The sequence below is a fragment of the Barbus barbus genome, assembly GCF_936440315.1.
Source record: "Barbus barbus genome assembly, chromosome: 32".
Classification (NCBI taxonomy): domain Eukaryota; kingdom Metazoa; phylum Chordata; class Actinopteri; order Cypriniformes; family Cyprinidae; genus Barbus; species Barbus barbus.
In genome coordinates, this window is record NC_136760.1 from 17,337,036 (window position 1) to 17,354,159 (window position 17,124).

Consider the following 17,124-nt stretch of genomic DNA (forward strand, 5'->3'; position numbering starts at 1 on the left):
CTCCACCACAGGGGTCCTCTCCTTTCTGATGGTGGCAATATTGTGGAGGATGGCACATGCAACAATTATGTCACAGGCCCTGTCAGGTGCAACCCTTCAGACACTGAAATCTTTCCTTTAGTTGCCCAAAGGTCATTTCAATGCGTGCCCTTGTCCTGGCTAGAGCTGCATTTTAACGGGTTTGTGGTCCAGGGTTTGGGTCAGGGAAGGGCGTCATAAAATGCTGCCTGCAGGCATAGCCCCTGTCTCCAAGCAGGATCCTGTCAAAATCCCCTGTATAATGGAACAATGCAGTTTTGTTAGGCTCAGCATAAGTGTGTGTAATACTGTGAGCTTGACATTTATGTACCCTTACCACGTTCAAATAATGTGCATAAATGTGGCTCTCTGAAAATTCTTGAGTCATGCACTGATCCTGGCCATTTTGCTTCCACATTTGTTATATGGAACATAGCGTCACACACCATCTAAGAGGATTTTAGTCAGTCAACTGCATACTTTTTGATCCATTTCTTTTTTTTTTTTTTTATGTAATATTACTAATCTTGAATATTATAAATTGTAATAGTAATTTACCTGCACATTTATACTGTGAACCCCCTTTCTGTTCACAAAATCCCCTTCATTGGGGCCTGGTGGGGCCTTAATGGGGATGTGTGTGCAATCTATGGCACCAATCACGTTAGGGAAGCCTGAAGGACACATACTGTTAGTCATACTTTTTGGCATGGTCATGATTGCATGTCATTAACAATTATAAATGTACCTGCAATAGCAAAAAAAATCTGCTTTACCACCTGGGGTCTTAAGTGGCTTGGAAATACCACAAAAACCCTTAAAAACTGCTTGAGTGCCAGGTAAACTTTGCGAATGGCACGACAGACAGCACTTTTCACTAAGTTCTCTGCATCTCCAATAGTGTAAAGGAAAGTGCCACTCGCAAAGAATCTCAGGGCAATGCACACAGTCTGTGCAGTTGTCAAAGCCCGACTCCTCCGTGTTGAACACTTAATCTGTGGTTCCAACAAATTAATGATGTAAATAACACCCTCACGAGAAAAACGATATCTCTCAACAATTACACTTTCGCGCTGCGCCAAAGGATCCTGTCTATCCCGCAATACGCGATTAATTCGAAAAGCTCTGCGAATTATTCTTGCACCTTCCGCAACAGGTTGCTGTCGTAAAAATGGACAAGCCATGGCTGCGACAGACTTCCCTATCTCCTCCGTTTATAAAGCCGCGATCTAATCCTGTTTACATGAAATAAGCCTGCTCCCGAGCAGGTTTAAGCTTGCGCACCTGTTGCTATGACAGCAAGTCCAGGATGAGCGTCGAAGAACCAAACAATCCAAGATCATGCCAAATCGTCAACAATCAAATCCAGCTAACTGAGTTAGCGACGTACGAAGAACGAGCCCCAGGTCTAATTCAAATTTTGCTAAGTATGTAAACGAACAACCAAATCACATATAAAGACATTTACTTGCTTTGATGAGAAGATTATTTTCCTCACTTGGATCTCGTTCTGCAAAATGAACAAATCTTTATTTGTCATCTCGTTCCTTTGAGCAGAATGAAATTAAAATGTGATATTTTCAATAGCCAATTTCTCCAAACTTTGATCATATTCCATGAGAAATTATGATAATACCATCCAAAGAAATTACGCCAAACGATTAATGATTTTCCCCACTCATCTGTCTTTTTGTCATTGACTCCAAGTCACTTTGGGGAAGTCGTGGCCTAATGGTTAGAGAGTCGGACTCGTAATCGAAAGGTTGTGGGTTCGAGTCCCCGGCCGGCAGGGATTGTAGGTGGGGGGAGTGAATGTACAGTGCTCTCTCCACCCTCAATACCACGACTGAGGTGCCCTTGAGCAAGGCACCGAACCCCCAATTGCTCCCCGGGCGATGGCTGCCCACTGCTCCGGTGTGTGTGTGTGTGTGTGTGTGTGTGTGTGTGTGTGTGTGTGTGTGTGCGCGCATTTGTTCACTACTCACTGCTGTGTGTGTGCACTTGGATGGGTTAAACGCAGAGCACCAATTTCGAGTATGGGTCACCATACTTGACAATACGTCACGACTTTACTTTACCTCCTGAAGCATTTTGAAAGGATGTTGTACATGTCTTTGAGACAACCCATTTGCTCTCAACTTACATATAGGAGTCATTTCAAATGAATGAATCGTTTATGAACGACCCATTACTAAACTTTAGTCTTAGTATATTGATCACAAGTGATAATTATTATAAAAATAAGGCTAGTGTTGTGTTGTTTATTGTTTCTTATTGGCATAAATGATCTAGTTCGGCCTTTAAAGGTCATTTCAGGGTTTGTGTCCTGACCTTGCTCAAGTTTGGGTCTTGTATAGTCTGGATCCTTATCTGAATCAATTATATTCTTTGAACCACTGCTCTGTTTGACTGTAATTGTTTTTAATACTCTGAAAAAATGGATAGACTTTCATATTTCAGTTTTCGTCTTTACAGCAATCAGGAATGCCTCTTTGCTGAAAAACTAAATAACATAAGTACATGTGGGTTCATCTATTTCCCTCTGGCAACATTGGAAAGGGCATCTCAAAACAGCAGTGCATGCACAATAATGAAAAGCTTTGTTTTCCTGAGCCACATCCAGAAATGCTGTGGTGTGTGAAACACAGTTCATTTGAGGATCTGCAAATATTAAATTTTCTATCACTGTCAGTTGAACTAGAGAGAAATGTGCAATTTACCATTCTTTTCAGGGGTGAAAACCATTGAGCACTTCTTGTCAAAAGAAAGCATTCCAGGAACACAAGTCTTCCTGTAGCAAATTTTTTTTTAATAAGATTTCATCTTTTCTTCTGCATAAATAGATTGTCACAATTTTAACATAATGACAAGAACCAATGTATTGAACTACAGACTCACTGCAGGTGTGTCCTTCACTGGATTTCTAAGAACGTGATTTCTGTATACATTTACATCACAAAAACCACTGTTGAAAAAAGAAGATATATTTAAAGACCATCTACACTGACACCTTGTGGAGGAAACTGTCTAAACAAACAGAAGTTGTGGTCTCATCTGTTTTTATTAGTGCAGTTCCAAGAATACTTGTGAGGACACTTTCATTCTGATATAGAGGCAATCACCCAACATAATCCTTTAAAACATGAAAGATGAAATCAGTAATTAGTATCTGTTATTAAAAAGTTTAAAAACATGCACTTTCACCATAATTGCAGAATACATATTTTCAGTGCTCGTTTTGTGTCAGACAAAGCAGGCCCTTCAAGTCAAAAAGACTGAGAACCAGTTTTAAATGGGCTAATCTGTATTTTATTAAAAAAAAACATAGGATACACTAGAAATTGTAGAAAGACATTTTTTTATATGAGATTTTTGAAACTTTATTGGAGGTACATTATACTGGAAAATATTTTTATCGGTAGTTTTTCAATTTTAAAATTTCTTGTTCAATTGAATGTGTTACTTGCAGTTCCTTTGTAAGTGTGAGTTGTGTTCTGGGTGCATCTTGTTTCTACAGCGTAAAAAAAAACTGAAGGACAATTCATAGTGTGCAATATAATTAGTTTACTGTATGATGAGTGTGATGAGTTTCACAGTTTGTCACAATTGTGAGTTGTCACAATTTTAATAAAGCGGGAGCTTTCATCGAAGATCATCATAAGCTGATTGGGAGGAATCTGCCATTGAGAGCTGCAATGAACATCCCGAGCCACATTGAGGTGCTGATATACCCTCTCAACCCATGGCATGGCTCTTCTGTACTTTCCTTCTTTAGTAGAACTTATACTGTAGTTGAGCTGGCATGATCCAGATTATATGTTAAATCATTAACCCAATGTTCATTAATCACAGTCAATGTGAGGATTTTGATAATGGTATACATTAAAATACCATTTTATATAGACTTTGCATCATAAGACAAAAAACAAACAAAAAACACTCAGACACAGAGTGTAGGCGTTTGTGCAGCGCCCCTGCTGGAGTGCATTGGTAATAACTTTATTGCAAAAATACAAGTTCACTCAACCTCGAGCATTTACAAATGAGTCCCAAATGGAAAACCTTGAAATGCCATTTCATCTTTGAGAAATCCTCCTCCCACCAGCTACAACACGCATTCAAAGGCTGTTAACTGTACAGACATTAATAAGTAAAGATTCAACAATTCAGCAGGAAATCATTTTCTTCCTTAGTATATAGGAAAACAAAATTATTTGATTTTGTCCCAGTCTGACTCTTTGCTGGTAGTTCAGGAGAGAGCATTTTGCATAGCATACTCATACACCACCTTTGCTACATTCTCAAAAATCCATTAAATGAAAGGAAAGATGAATAAATGACAAAAAAATAAAAATCTTTGTGTTAGAGCCAATCTTTGGTTAAGACAAAGTTAAACAAGATCTAGATCTCTGTACGTTATTTCTTTTATAATGATTTTAATTTCAGCACTCAAAGGCTTTTAATGAAAAAATAATACATATCACAGCACAATATGATTAGAATGTGATACGAAACATCTGTTGATCAGTATCGGAGTATCGTTACTATATCTCACAAATCATATTACGTTTATTTGAATAACAGTATGAAAGCATTCCTTGCTCAAGGCCCCATATACATAATACTGTCCAAAAATCTATGCTATCAGGGCCGAACATTCTTCAGCTGTGTTGATTAAAGTAAAATCTAGAAATAATATAGATTCTACAAAAATCGAATGGGATGAGACCCCTCAACTATTACAGGCCTGAAGACCCATCATGTGCCAGACTCATAGCTGTGGTTTCAGTGTCACTGCAAGTAAAAAAAAAAAATCGAATCAAGTAAAATAAACAATAAAAAGGAAGCTTAACTTGGCATATCTCCCTGTATAAATGGGAGAACTGTCAATGGACTTAAAATAGCAGTTTTTCTCCAGCTTTACACTTCTGAAGTGTACTATACTTGTCTTAATGCAGATAATAATTATTACCACTAGAATTGATTAACATTCCATAACGTCATTACGTAGTTTCTCCATTCCTCTGTATATTTCTTAAGATGTTGTAGTTTTTATGTTTTTTATTAACAATAAATTCATTTGTTAGTGTATGTTCAGTCAAACATGTACACAGTCTTTGCCTGTAACACGAGACACAAAACAGCTGTGTGCTACAGGGAATGCCCGTATCAGAGAAATAGGAGGAAAAAGGTTAGAAGAGACAGTCTCATTCCAGGCTCCGCACCAGGGCCGCAGATTTACATGCCTGCTCCGACAAAAAGCACCAGAACTGAGAGATGACACCGTACAAAACATCCCGATTCACTTAGTACAGGTTGAAGTACTTAGCATCTACATGTACATGACATTAACCCATCCCGCTACCAAAAAACGTTCGCAGGAGAGTTGCTTGGGAAAAAATGTTCAGCAAAGCGACAACGATTCTGGGGACGTTGATTTGCTGAGAACTTGCATCTGTGGAACAGGCGAGGAGGAAAGGTAAAGAATGGTTTTAATACCCCATGGGCCAAAAGTTTGGAATAATTACCATTTTTAATATCTCTTAAACTCACTAATCCTGCATTTATTTGATTAAGAATACTATAAAAACACTATGAAATATTATTACAATTTAAAATAACTTTTATATTTAGATATATTTTAAAGTGTAATTTATTCACTTAATAATTCTTCAGTTTCACACGATCCTTCAGAAATAATTCTAATATGCTGATTTGGTGCTCAAAAAACATTTATTAAAGGGGTGGTTGATTGCGATTTCACTTTTTTAACGTTAGTGTGTAATGTTGCTGTTTGAGCATAAACAATATCTGCAGTTGCGGCACTGCAAGTTCAATGCAAACGGAGATATCGTCTTTTAAAATTCTGGCAGTTTAATGCCTACAAAAACGGCTTGTAAGGACTACAACGAGTTACTTCCCGGGCTTGTGATGTCACAAACCCAGACAAACCCCACCTCCCGGGAACATGCAACAAAGGGGGCGAGGCCATGCTGTGCTGCTTTAGAGAAGAGGAAGAAAACAAGGGTGCACGTAAAAATCTATTCATATATAAATAGCGATTCTGTCTTCTAATGATTCTAATGAATTCACAAGTTTCAAAATCAATGTTCTAATTTTTTTAATCTCACGCTCTGCTCTGTATCTCTCTCTCTCATTCAGATCATCAGCTCAGCTCCAACAATGAACTGCTCCATTTATACACTTATTTTCACACAGCTATGAGAAGCATTATACATGGAGGCGCGATTGTTAATCAGGATAAAACCGTTCATTAAAAGCTAACAGAAGCAGTAGCATTTACAAATAACAGTGTATCTAAAAGTAATAATATTCTCTAATATTCTCTTGGCCTCAATCGTGCTCAAATTGATAAGCAATATAGACGATGCCATTGTTTACAATACAACCGGAGCACAAGCTGCTGAGGTGAGGGGCGGGATGTTTAGACGCGCAATAGAGGTAGTTTAGCCAATCACAACACACTGGACCAGCTAACCAATCTGAGCCCATTGCATATTTCTGAGGGTGGGGCTTCATAAAAGCAGGAAATGATCAGCAAGTTTATAGGAGAAGGGACAGAGCGGTGTGGAATAAAGGTAAAAATTATGTGAAAAAAACAAAGTATTAACGCATGTTAGACTGCACCTAATAAACACAATCAAGCCTAGAAAAAAAACAATCAACCACCCCTTTAATATTATTATAATCAATGTTAAAAAAGTCAAGCTGCTGAATATTTATTTTGAAATACATTCAAAGGAAAAACAATGCTTTAAATTGTAATAATATTTCAAAATTTTACTGTTTTTACTGTATTTTTGATCACTTGAGACATCTTATTAAAAAAATCTTTAAAAATCTTAATGATTCGAAACTTTTGACCTGTAGTATAAATGAGGGCAGGGTTACAATAAGCCCCTCCCCTTTTACCACCCAACACATGCACACACGCATACACACAAACACACATTTACCGTCTAGTGCAGCAAGGAGGTACCGTATGCTTCTCCTCTGCAGTTAAATGAATGTTGGGGTTAATTAAGTTAAGTGCTCTGGGTTGGATGGTTCACTGCGGGAGTCCAAATCTGGACCCCACGCTCCTATCATTGCATGCTGCAGGTCTGACTATAGGTTAGTCGTACACACACCTCAGCCCCAAAGAATCACGCCATCCCAGTGCTCATAAATAATAATTAAAAAAAAAAGTTGGTTTCGGTGTCTCTTTCCTTCATGCTGTGGATCGAGCTTCAAGGACTTCTGCATGGAAAGATTTACCGACTATAGCAGGGTAACGGAAAGGCATCATCCCAGGAACAATACAGAGCGCAGGGTGATTGGGGATGGCATCAGGTCTCTGGACGTGCTCCTTCCAGTTCTGCAGGAAACTGTGAAGAGAATGGGATTGGATGTGCAGAAGGGGAACAAACACATCTGTGGAAATGTTCCAGGGCTGGAGGACCTGGTCCAAAGCCAATTGGTTGAAGAACTTCAGAGAGGATGTCTTCCAATACACCTCACTGCTGGACCGTAGTGCTTCCCACTGGAGACAGCTTGACGCCGGTCAAACACAGCCAGAAACTCGGAGAACCTCTGGAGACGTCCTGCAGTGGGGTAGGATGGAGTGTGAAGGACAGGAACCAGACCAATCAAAGAAAAAAAGCAACAACGAAAGAGGAGCTCCTTCAACAGCAGGAAACGAAAATGAAGCGAATGCAGACTGTTTAGCGGGGAGGGGGGCCATTGGCACCTGGACTCAATTGCAATGCATTGGTAGAAACATGAATGCGGAACAAGAGGGAAATGGCCCTTTGAATGGAGGAGGTGGTTATGAATGTGGAAAACGAGAGTGAGCTTTACCTGGGGCCTCTCTGGAAGGCCCAGGCTGCTGAGACGGGGGTGAAGATGATGGAAGGAGATGAAGATAGCTGGGTTGAAGCAGATTGAGGTCTGAATGAGACAATGGAAACTGAAGGCAACTAGGTGAGTACATGGAGTTGTGATATGACGTAACCCCAGAGTCCCCCAGCTAGGCACACACACAACACACACATTCATTGATATGCACAAGGCCGAGGAAAAACACAAGTGCATTCAGTCAAAAGACAGAAAAAGAGGGAGGGGAGAGGGGGAGGATGGGGAGAGGGGAAGAGATGGGGAGCACAAAAGTAAGGCACGAAAAGAATCAGGGGCCTCATTTATAAAATGCACATAAGATCAGATTTGATCCCAAGTCAAAAATGAGGAACAAATTGAGATTTATTAAAGTGATAGTTCACCCAAAAATGAGCACTTTGTCATAATTTACTCGCTCTCTTATGGTTTCAAACCTGAATGACTTTATTTCTTTCTTCTGTGGAACAAAACAAGATATTTTTGATTTAAAAAAAAATTACTTTCATTTTATAGACCAAAACAGTTAAAACATTCTTGAAAATATCTTCTTGTGTGTTCAGCAGAAGAAAGAAAGTCATACAGGTTAGGAATAAAATGAGGGTGAGTACATGATCATACTTTTCATTTTTGTGTTAACTATCCCTTTAAAAGCAGAAACTGACGTGCAAATGTTCTTACATGAACTGCAACCTAAAAGGCAGCCATACAAGCTATTTATGGTCATGCACTGTTATGCCAGTGCACACTCACATAATTTTCTAATCATTTCCAGTGATGCAAGAGCAAAAATCTGTGAGTCAGTGAGTGAATAAATGAATGAAATGAGTAACCACAATTAAATGCACAATAATATACTATTATTAATGCATCATTATCAAACAATAATACATAATATTTTTATTTAAATTACATTTTATATATATTTTCATATCTACAAGAAAGATAAATCAATATTTAAAAAAGTTAAATTATTAAGAACACAACATAATAAATGCCAAAATTGGGGACTGGTGAATAATGCAAAAAAAAAAAAGTGCTATTTATTTGAAACTCTCAAATAGCTTTACACTCTTTGGAGTGGGTAAACCACATTTCAGAGTTTAATGGTTTAATGAGTTTAAAAGGTTTAATGAGCACATGGTCTGAAAAATTATGTGCATGTAAATGAGATGAATGAAAAATTTATAAAAATGGATCACTGACAGGATAATGAATTAAATATGTATATATACAGTATGGCCAGCAAGTAGAATCTAGTAACCAAATTTGCTGCATTACCTTTTTCATATATGCTCACTTATGTACAGAAGACTTTAATAAAGCGAGAAGGATTTAGGAACATTTTTAAAGCGCATACGAATGCATTTGGGAAGATGACTATATGCATGTCTTTATAAATGGGACACCAGGCCTCTTTTCAAATGTAGTGAAGCTACAGCATGTGGACACAGGATGGCAGTATGACTTAGTAAGACAATGAGAAGTTGTGCATGTGTATTTGAGTGTCCTTGTGTGAGACTGTGCATGTGGATGTCATGTGACAATACAGTCATGCATTCATATATTTCTGGCATACATTATATATTAGAAATTAATGAATGCCAAAATAACACGTCAAATAGCTTTGACAGACAGCATCTGCTATGAAAATAACTAGATGTAAATGCAGAGTGTACATCAAATGACCTAAAGCTCAGCAGTGATTGACAAGGGACAGGCAGCACACAGATCAGGCTGAAATGGCAGTAGTTGTATGTTAGCACTTTCCTACATATGTGACAGGGCTCTTATCAGGTTTCTAGGGCAGATATCTGATCCCCCCCCCCACACACACACACACACTTTGGCCCCTCTAGCAGACTCTTGAAAGCCAGTAGTCACTAGTCGCACTATTTCACTCATATTTAGCCATCAGTTAGCTCCTTAGATTAAATAAGATATAGTTACTTTTAGTGTAATTGAGAGATATGTGTGGGATACTTACGAAGCTTCGTGAGACGGCAAGACGGTTCTGGCGACGGCCAATGACTGTTCCACTCAGGCTGCGAGCAATACAGCGCAGGTGATCTGCATCATACTGGTCTTCGTCTCCTGACTGAGGCTCTTGATGGGCCACTGACAGGGGCTATAGAGAACAAGGAGTTACTGCAGCAAAAAACAAAGTCTGGAGGAAACCAGACACAACACCCAAACAAAATCAACATGTGCAAACAGATTGTGCGCTGTATGAAAAACAAGCTATGATGTGGAGAGAAACCAGCCATAACAAAAAAACAAACAAACAAAGAGACAGCCAACCCTCATTAAAGAACCAGTAAATAATAAACAAACAAAGTAAGTAAATAAAACCTAGATTATTTAGACTAATGGCAGGTAACATCCACTCACTACACATTTTTAGCCCTGATTTTTCTCTCACTGGCAATTAGTGGAGACAGCTGATGAAAACCTGAAATCGTAAGCAAATAGGTGCTCGTTCATGTGAGTGACGATTGCTTTGTGTGGATTTTTTAAGATGCAATCTGAGATACAGTACCAACAGACAAGAGGCATTTAGCAGGTTAAATGTCCAGAAATGTCTGCGATGCAAGTTCTGCAGTGTGAACTAAACTAGAAGTGACATTGGCCACGACAGACGGGTGCATAGTTAGAAAAGTACTGAAATCCAAGAATCGTCATATAAACAAAATGATAATTTTAGGTACTTGTGGACAAGTCTGAAGGATATAGCATGAGACTCCACGATGAAAAATGCAGAGAAAGAAAATACCAATGCCAATACCAATAAAACTTGGAGAGAGCTTTGCAATCAGACCTATATAAGGAATGCAGCACCACATTTCTTACCATTTTCATGTATCCAGTAGGGCTGCAACAACCTGGTGGTCCATAAGCGGTTCTCTCAAGTTCAGCTGTGGGGGTCCGAGAGCGTCCGACTCCAGTGAGCAGCTTTCGTGCAGCAGGAGGTACTGTCCGAGAAAATCAGGATTGACAACAATGACATCTCAATATATGGTTCAATTTGTTAACACTGAATTATTAGGCATCATAAACAAAAACATTTTACAATATTTATAGACAGGTTTTTGTGTAGTAGAGTTTACATAATGCGTAAATGCATATTCCGGTGCAAGCATACAACTTCAAGGCCAACTATAGTCTAATTGACCTATCAATAAGTCCCTCCCCTCGAACGTAGATGAGTCAATGGCAGTTGAGTATCAGTTGCACAGGGACATCTTAGAGAAAGATTGAAAGATCCGAATATCTCATCAGCTTGATGGTGTTTAGGCTACAAAAAGATAAAATTATGTGCCTGGGTTACTTGCAACACTGATTGGGGGGGGTTACGTCGGCATCTGATGCTACATTAACGGCTCATATTCTCTGAGGCGACAAGAGATGAATCCATTTCAAATGTTGATAACGATATGCAACTGTTTTAATTTACTCCCTTAATATTTCTCTTGTGGCCCAAATAGTAAAAATATGAGAAGAAACCCATTTCATGTTGAAAATGTTGTTTTTGTAAGTTGGTGCTTGAAATAAAGCTGCTCTTTATTTTCTTTGATGACTGCAGTGTTAATAGTTTTAATTATAGGCCTATAATTCATTGTGTAATAAACCTGTTTTAAAATACCTTTTTAAAACATTTTCAATGAGGAGTAAGCTAATAGCCAGATCTTTTATTATCCTCACAGCACATCAGTTATGCGGTGATGCGCTATAAAATTATTGTGGGGCAAATTAATTGTAATATTAATTTAATAATAAAATTAACCTAATAATAATAAGAATGTAACAGGCCTGCATTAATTGGAAATGCAAAATGCTCTTAAATTGGCCAATATTTGATGCTTTTGACAATATCTCTGGGGCCCCCAGACGTGCAGGAGCCCCCTCGCAGTGCATGCCCTGAGTGCCCGTCTGCTACACCACTGTCTGTATCTTGATGGCAGGGGATTCACTTGACCGTCTTGAAACCAATGCGAAATCTAGGTGGGGAAATATTTTGCCTTCATGCAAAATTCCTATTGAAATTACTACAATGTGACTGCACCTGTAGTCCGGCCGAGATAGAACTTTTAAAGTGCATGTAAACACAATTATTGTGAGACAATTTAAGATGTTAATTTACCTGGTCTCACAACAGCAGGTGAGCTGGTACCATGCAGGGCTCGTCCAGGACCCGGGCCAGCCTGCAGACTAGCCTGGTAAAGTGAGTCCAATTCAGACAGTTCCTGGTCCTCAGCCTCTGTGGAGTCCAACTCCATGCTCTGGAAGTTTGAGTATTTAGGGATGTTCTTCTTCCTGGTGCTCATGGGACTATGAGGAGCAAGGTGTCTTCCAGGTGTGTGTTGAGAGAGGGCAGGTCCTGTCTGCTGGTTCTGGTCAGGAGGTGTGTCATAGGGGTTGACAACAGCATCAGGACGGTCTAGGCTCCAAGAGGACCTATAACAGGCCGCAACTGGAGGGGTCAATTTGGTGCAGGGCTGAGAAGCTGCACACAGGGGTTGCCATATGGGGGCTCTTCGGGGCACTGGCCCCTTCTCCTCAACAGGGGCGGGTGGTGGACTGGGATTGCTGGATTGGGGTATCCGGTCTGGACTATCTGCAGTGCCATGCCACAAAGGAGGATTTGGAGATTGAGGGTGCTGACAGCTAGAGACCTCTTCGTCCTCTCCCAATACACCCCAGAAGTCAAGGGGCAAAGAGGGCAGAGATATGGCAAGGTGCTTGCGTATGGGCATGATCCGAATGCCTGATGCTTGGAGAACATCTGATAATCTGATGCCACCCCATTCGTCCTCATTCTGGGTTGTCCAATTGTTGCGTTCATCGCGCTCTTGGGGCTGTGGCTGAGAAGAGGCAGGCCGGGGATTGAGCGATTTTGTACAAGTGAGTTTGATCAGTGAGTTTGTACAAGAGGAGGGTGATTTCATGTGTTGAGGAGAGGGAGGGCCAAGCACAGAATCCTGATTGGTCTCCCAGACCTCTTCCTGATTGTCTGTCAACAATACTTGGACCGGGCCAGGCTGTTCACTGAAGAAGCAAGAAAAGCAAGAGAAGGGTTTTGATTAGACACTCTGAAAAATGAACATGGTTAGCTGAAATTAGTACAGTCTCATTAAACGTTATCACTCAATTAATGTCACTAATTAAATTATGGCAAAATTAATTTATTTAATGGCATAATTACGTGAATTATTTGAAAAATTTTATTAAATTAAATTAACTTTGTTTAACATTTAAGTTTTGTAATTAAAACATTTAGGACTATAATGCCTCCACACCAGTATTGGTATTGTTAAAACAAATTATTTATAATATTTTATTTGTTGAAATAAAGCTGAAATAAAATAAAATATAAACATTACATGAAAAAACCTGTTTTATGACAACTTTGTACCCCTTGATGCTATTATTTCCTTGTACATATAAATGTGTACTTTTTATAGGAAGCCACACATAAAATGATCATATACATTTGAGGTATATTTTATACTACCACAAAGCAAGAAACCTAGAGTTTTAACAGGCCTTTGATAAGATCAGTTGGTGTTATATTTGTACATCAATACTCATTCATTCATTTATTTATGTCCAATGATACAGTACCTGAACAAATGGTTTTGTTGCAAGAAACCCAATCTAACACATTTTCTAAAAAGTTAACAATGCTGCCAAGGACCAAATTCAAGGAGACCTGCGTCCTTCACATCAGTATTCATGAGCCACTTCTCATACAATGCACACACACATACACAGTCCCCACGTGCTTTCCACAGTTGACGCACTACGCGACCTTGACATCATTTTCATAGTCGTCATATAAACCAGAGTTACAGCAGCCATAAATATGCCCAAAAGCTCCCCAGAAGTGGAGTGCACGGGAATGAGCGGTGGCTTTGCTCCAGAAGGGAAACCTGCTCGCTATTTGCATTCACCTCTAATAAAGCAGAGCAGAGTATCCATCAGAATACCATCCATCCTCCTCCATCTCTACTGGCCCTCAGTGACCCACCAATGACCCATGTGATAGATTCATTTTCAGATAAATTCTTATTTAATACCAGTAAAAAGCCTCTGCAAGAGGTAAACACACAATACTCAGTGTTTTTATTGGATTGTGCAGTGAGAAAAAAATAACAAAATAAAATAACAAAAATGTAAAACATTTTATTGGTTTAAAAAAGCTAAACTGAAATCTTTCACAGTGCCCCCAGGAATCTGCTTACAGTAAGTACCCCGGGATAGTCCTGACTGGGAATCACTGGTTTAGAGAAGCAGTACTAGGTGATAGGGTGTTCCTGGCGGCTGCTGCATGCTCTAGAGTGGGTATAGAGGGAACTGAAGTGGGAGAAGTTCGGTACAGAGGTAAACATCCCTGATTAATGCGCTGGAGTGCTCATTCACTGTAAATACTTCCTCAAGCACTACATTGGGTAATTACCCAAGGGGCTTTGGCCAGGTCAGGCCATACATCACATCAATGCCTTTAATCAATGGAGGGGAAAGAGAAAGCAGGGAACAAGAAAAAAAAAATTAAATAAAACAACCGCATTCCATGGGACACACTGCCGCAGTGGCTGTTGCATTGTTCTACTTTATTAGTTAAGTGGCATGCCATGTGTATGTAATATCGGGGGGGTAGCCATTCGCTAGCTTGGGTTTGCCAATAACTCATCCGACTGCGCCCCGGATTCGAATACTTGGTCTTATCGGGAATCTATAACAACCGACCCGTCTGTATGTGTGATTTTAAATGAGAAATTAACCTCTAAAATCTCTGGAAAACAAACAACAAACCCCAAAGCAACCACAGCTCTTTGTGAGAGTAAAATGTCAACTTGCATTCTGACAAACTGATCAGTTAGATCATGTCTGAAAGTTAGAACAAAACCTTTAAGTTAGAACTGCATCACAATCACAGAAATATAACAGAATACACACAGCTTTTCTCATTACTAATTTACAAAAGTCCAATATAACTATAATTTTTCCTAATAAAAAAAAAAAAAAATGAACAGACACATGGGTTGGCTTTAAGACCAAAATTTTGACTACGGTACGATACCAGCCTTGGTAACTCAGTATCTATAATAACAGATGTTAGGTAGAGCATTATATTTGCATATCAGATTTGCATATCATGTAAATGAAAAATTTACTAATAACTGAATTGACCATGAAAACTGTTAGATAAGTTCTATTTTTAAATCAAGAAATGTCATGGAATTAACAACATATAAAACATATTTGTATTTCAAAATAAATCTATAATAATACAAATCTTATTAAATCAAAATATTTTGGTGCATGAAGATAATATATCAAAACTAAGAAAAATAACAGTTACCATATTTTGCTTGCATAAATTTGAGATGGTCTGTGGGTATTATTATACTAACAATTAGTAATAATTTATTCATACATTTCATAATCAATACATTTCATTTTGATTCTCAAATAATACATCAGTGCATTTGAACACCATTATACATCAACTCTACTTTTATGTTTCAAGTCAAAAATTAAGTTTGTATGCTGGTATTGTACTGTTTTCAAATTTTTGGTACCGCGGTACTTATTATGCATTGGTATACCACACAACCCTAACAGACCCAGAGATCTGATAGAGCACTGATCTAAACAAGCGGTTAGGCTGGACACACAGGGTGACAGTACAGGTACCTGGTGGGGCCCTGTGGGCGGCTGGGCTCCTGCTGCTGCTCTTGTTGTTGCTGCATGCGCTGCTGTAGGCCCCGCGCTCTCCTCATGCATTTTTGCAGCTTGGCGTCAGCTGCCATAGTCCTGCTATGAGTGTTAGCACTGCCCTCATGCATGGAAAATCTTAGTTTAGCTATAATGCAAAAGAACAACAAAAAGGGAAAGGAAAGAAGAGCAGAAGAAAAGAAAATGCAGAAAAGAAAAAGAAAGAGCTGAGTTATGAGGGGCCGACATGCGGACCATTTCTTTGTTATAGAAACGACAAAGTAGTGAAACTGAAAGAAAGAAGAGAGGGTGATGGTGGAATATATCCCACCTTTCACCCCAAAGTGAGCTCTAGGCTGTTCAATAGGCAAAGCTTTGCACAAAAGTTGACACATAGTTGACTGCATGTAATGGGTCGATAACAACGATCACAATAGCCTGCATCAGAAGTGTCATGCCCATATGCCCATTTTTTAAAGAACACCCAATGGAAAAAAAAGACACAGTCACCTGTCTAAATATTTCACGTCTAAATTTGTGAATTTTCAGTCACTATGTTGCTCCAAGACATTTATTTGTCTTATTTTACTTATCTATTAATTTATTAAATTATTTAGTTTATTATTAATTATGCTGTCTTACCTTTTTCTGCTTTTCAAATTTCAAATGTTTTACATTCTGACTTGTATATTAAAAGGCTGTTTTACAAATACAATTAATGATAATAATAATAACAACAACAACAATAATTATAACTATTATTATTATTAAAAATTAAATATTTGTTATGTGGTCTTGCTTGTTTCTTTTTAAAATGTTTTATATTCTGACCTGTGTATTAAAAGGTTGTTATACAAATACAATTTGAATTAAACAATTATTATTAATAATAATAATTTTGTTTTTAATATATTATTTCATTTCATTATATTTACAGCAAAATCATCAACAATAATGATTTTCTGTGATAAACAAAGGAGTTATTTTCCATACAACAAAAACGCATTGTGATTGCTGGCTGTCAAGTTCAACTGAACTTTGGTTTGGTTTTTCTTACGGCGCGATGATGTTTTCATGCTCTATATAAAACAATAAAAGTAATGAGTGGACACTGTAACATGATGTTTAGAACATGTTTATTATTAATCGCCTACTCTGTTCAAAAATAGATTTTAATAACATGCTAAACAATAATAATTAGTTTCTCAGATATAAAATGTTTTTTTTTTTTTGTGATAGTACAAAACATGCGTGAGTCTATGGCTACAAAACACATACACACACACACACACACACATACATATATATGTATATATATATGTATATATATATATGTATATATATATATATATATATATATATATATATATATACACATACAGATGCTCCTTATATTAACATGCTCACAAATGTTTTTTTTTTTTTGGTTGTTTATATTTTATTGAATCAGATACCTGCACCACAGATGATGAATCCTGATGACTTTCTTCAAAC

The 17,124-nt window shown here is 38.2% G+C and overlaps 1 protein-coding gene across 1 annotated transcript in view; it reads right to left on the bottom strand.

Moving 5' to 3' along the window:
• Window positions 1-7,527: 7,527 nt before the first annotated feature.
• The window catches only part of LOC306852688 (ubiquitin carboxyl-terminal hydrolase 54-like), a gene marked incomplete at its 5' end in the record, with an annotated part of 56,220 nt that continues 46,623 nt past the window's right edge, over window positions 7,528-17,124 (bottom strand). Inside the window, 5 exons of the mRNA XM_079389722.1 lie at window positions 7,528-7,622; window positions 9,899-10,039; window positions 10,762-10,883; window positions 12,053-12,957; window positions 15,610-15,778. Of these exons, the coding sequence (XP_079245848.1) occupies window positions 7,536-7,622; window positions 9,899-10,039; window positions 10,762-10,883; window positions 12,053-12,957; window positions 15,610-15,778 (1,424 nt within the window). The 3' untranslated portion in view covers window positions 7,528-7,535. The remainder of the gene's footprint in view (window positions 7,623-9,898; window positions 10,040-10,761; window positions 10,884-12,052; window positions 12,958-15,609; window positions 15,779-17,124) is intronic.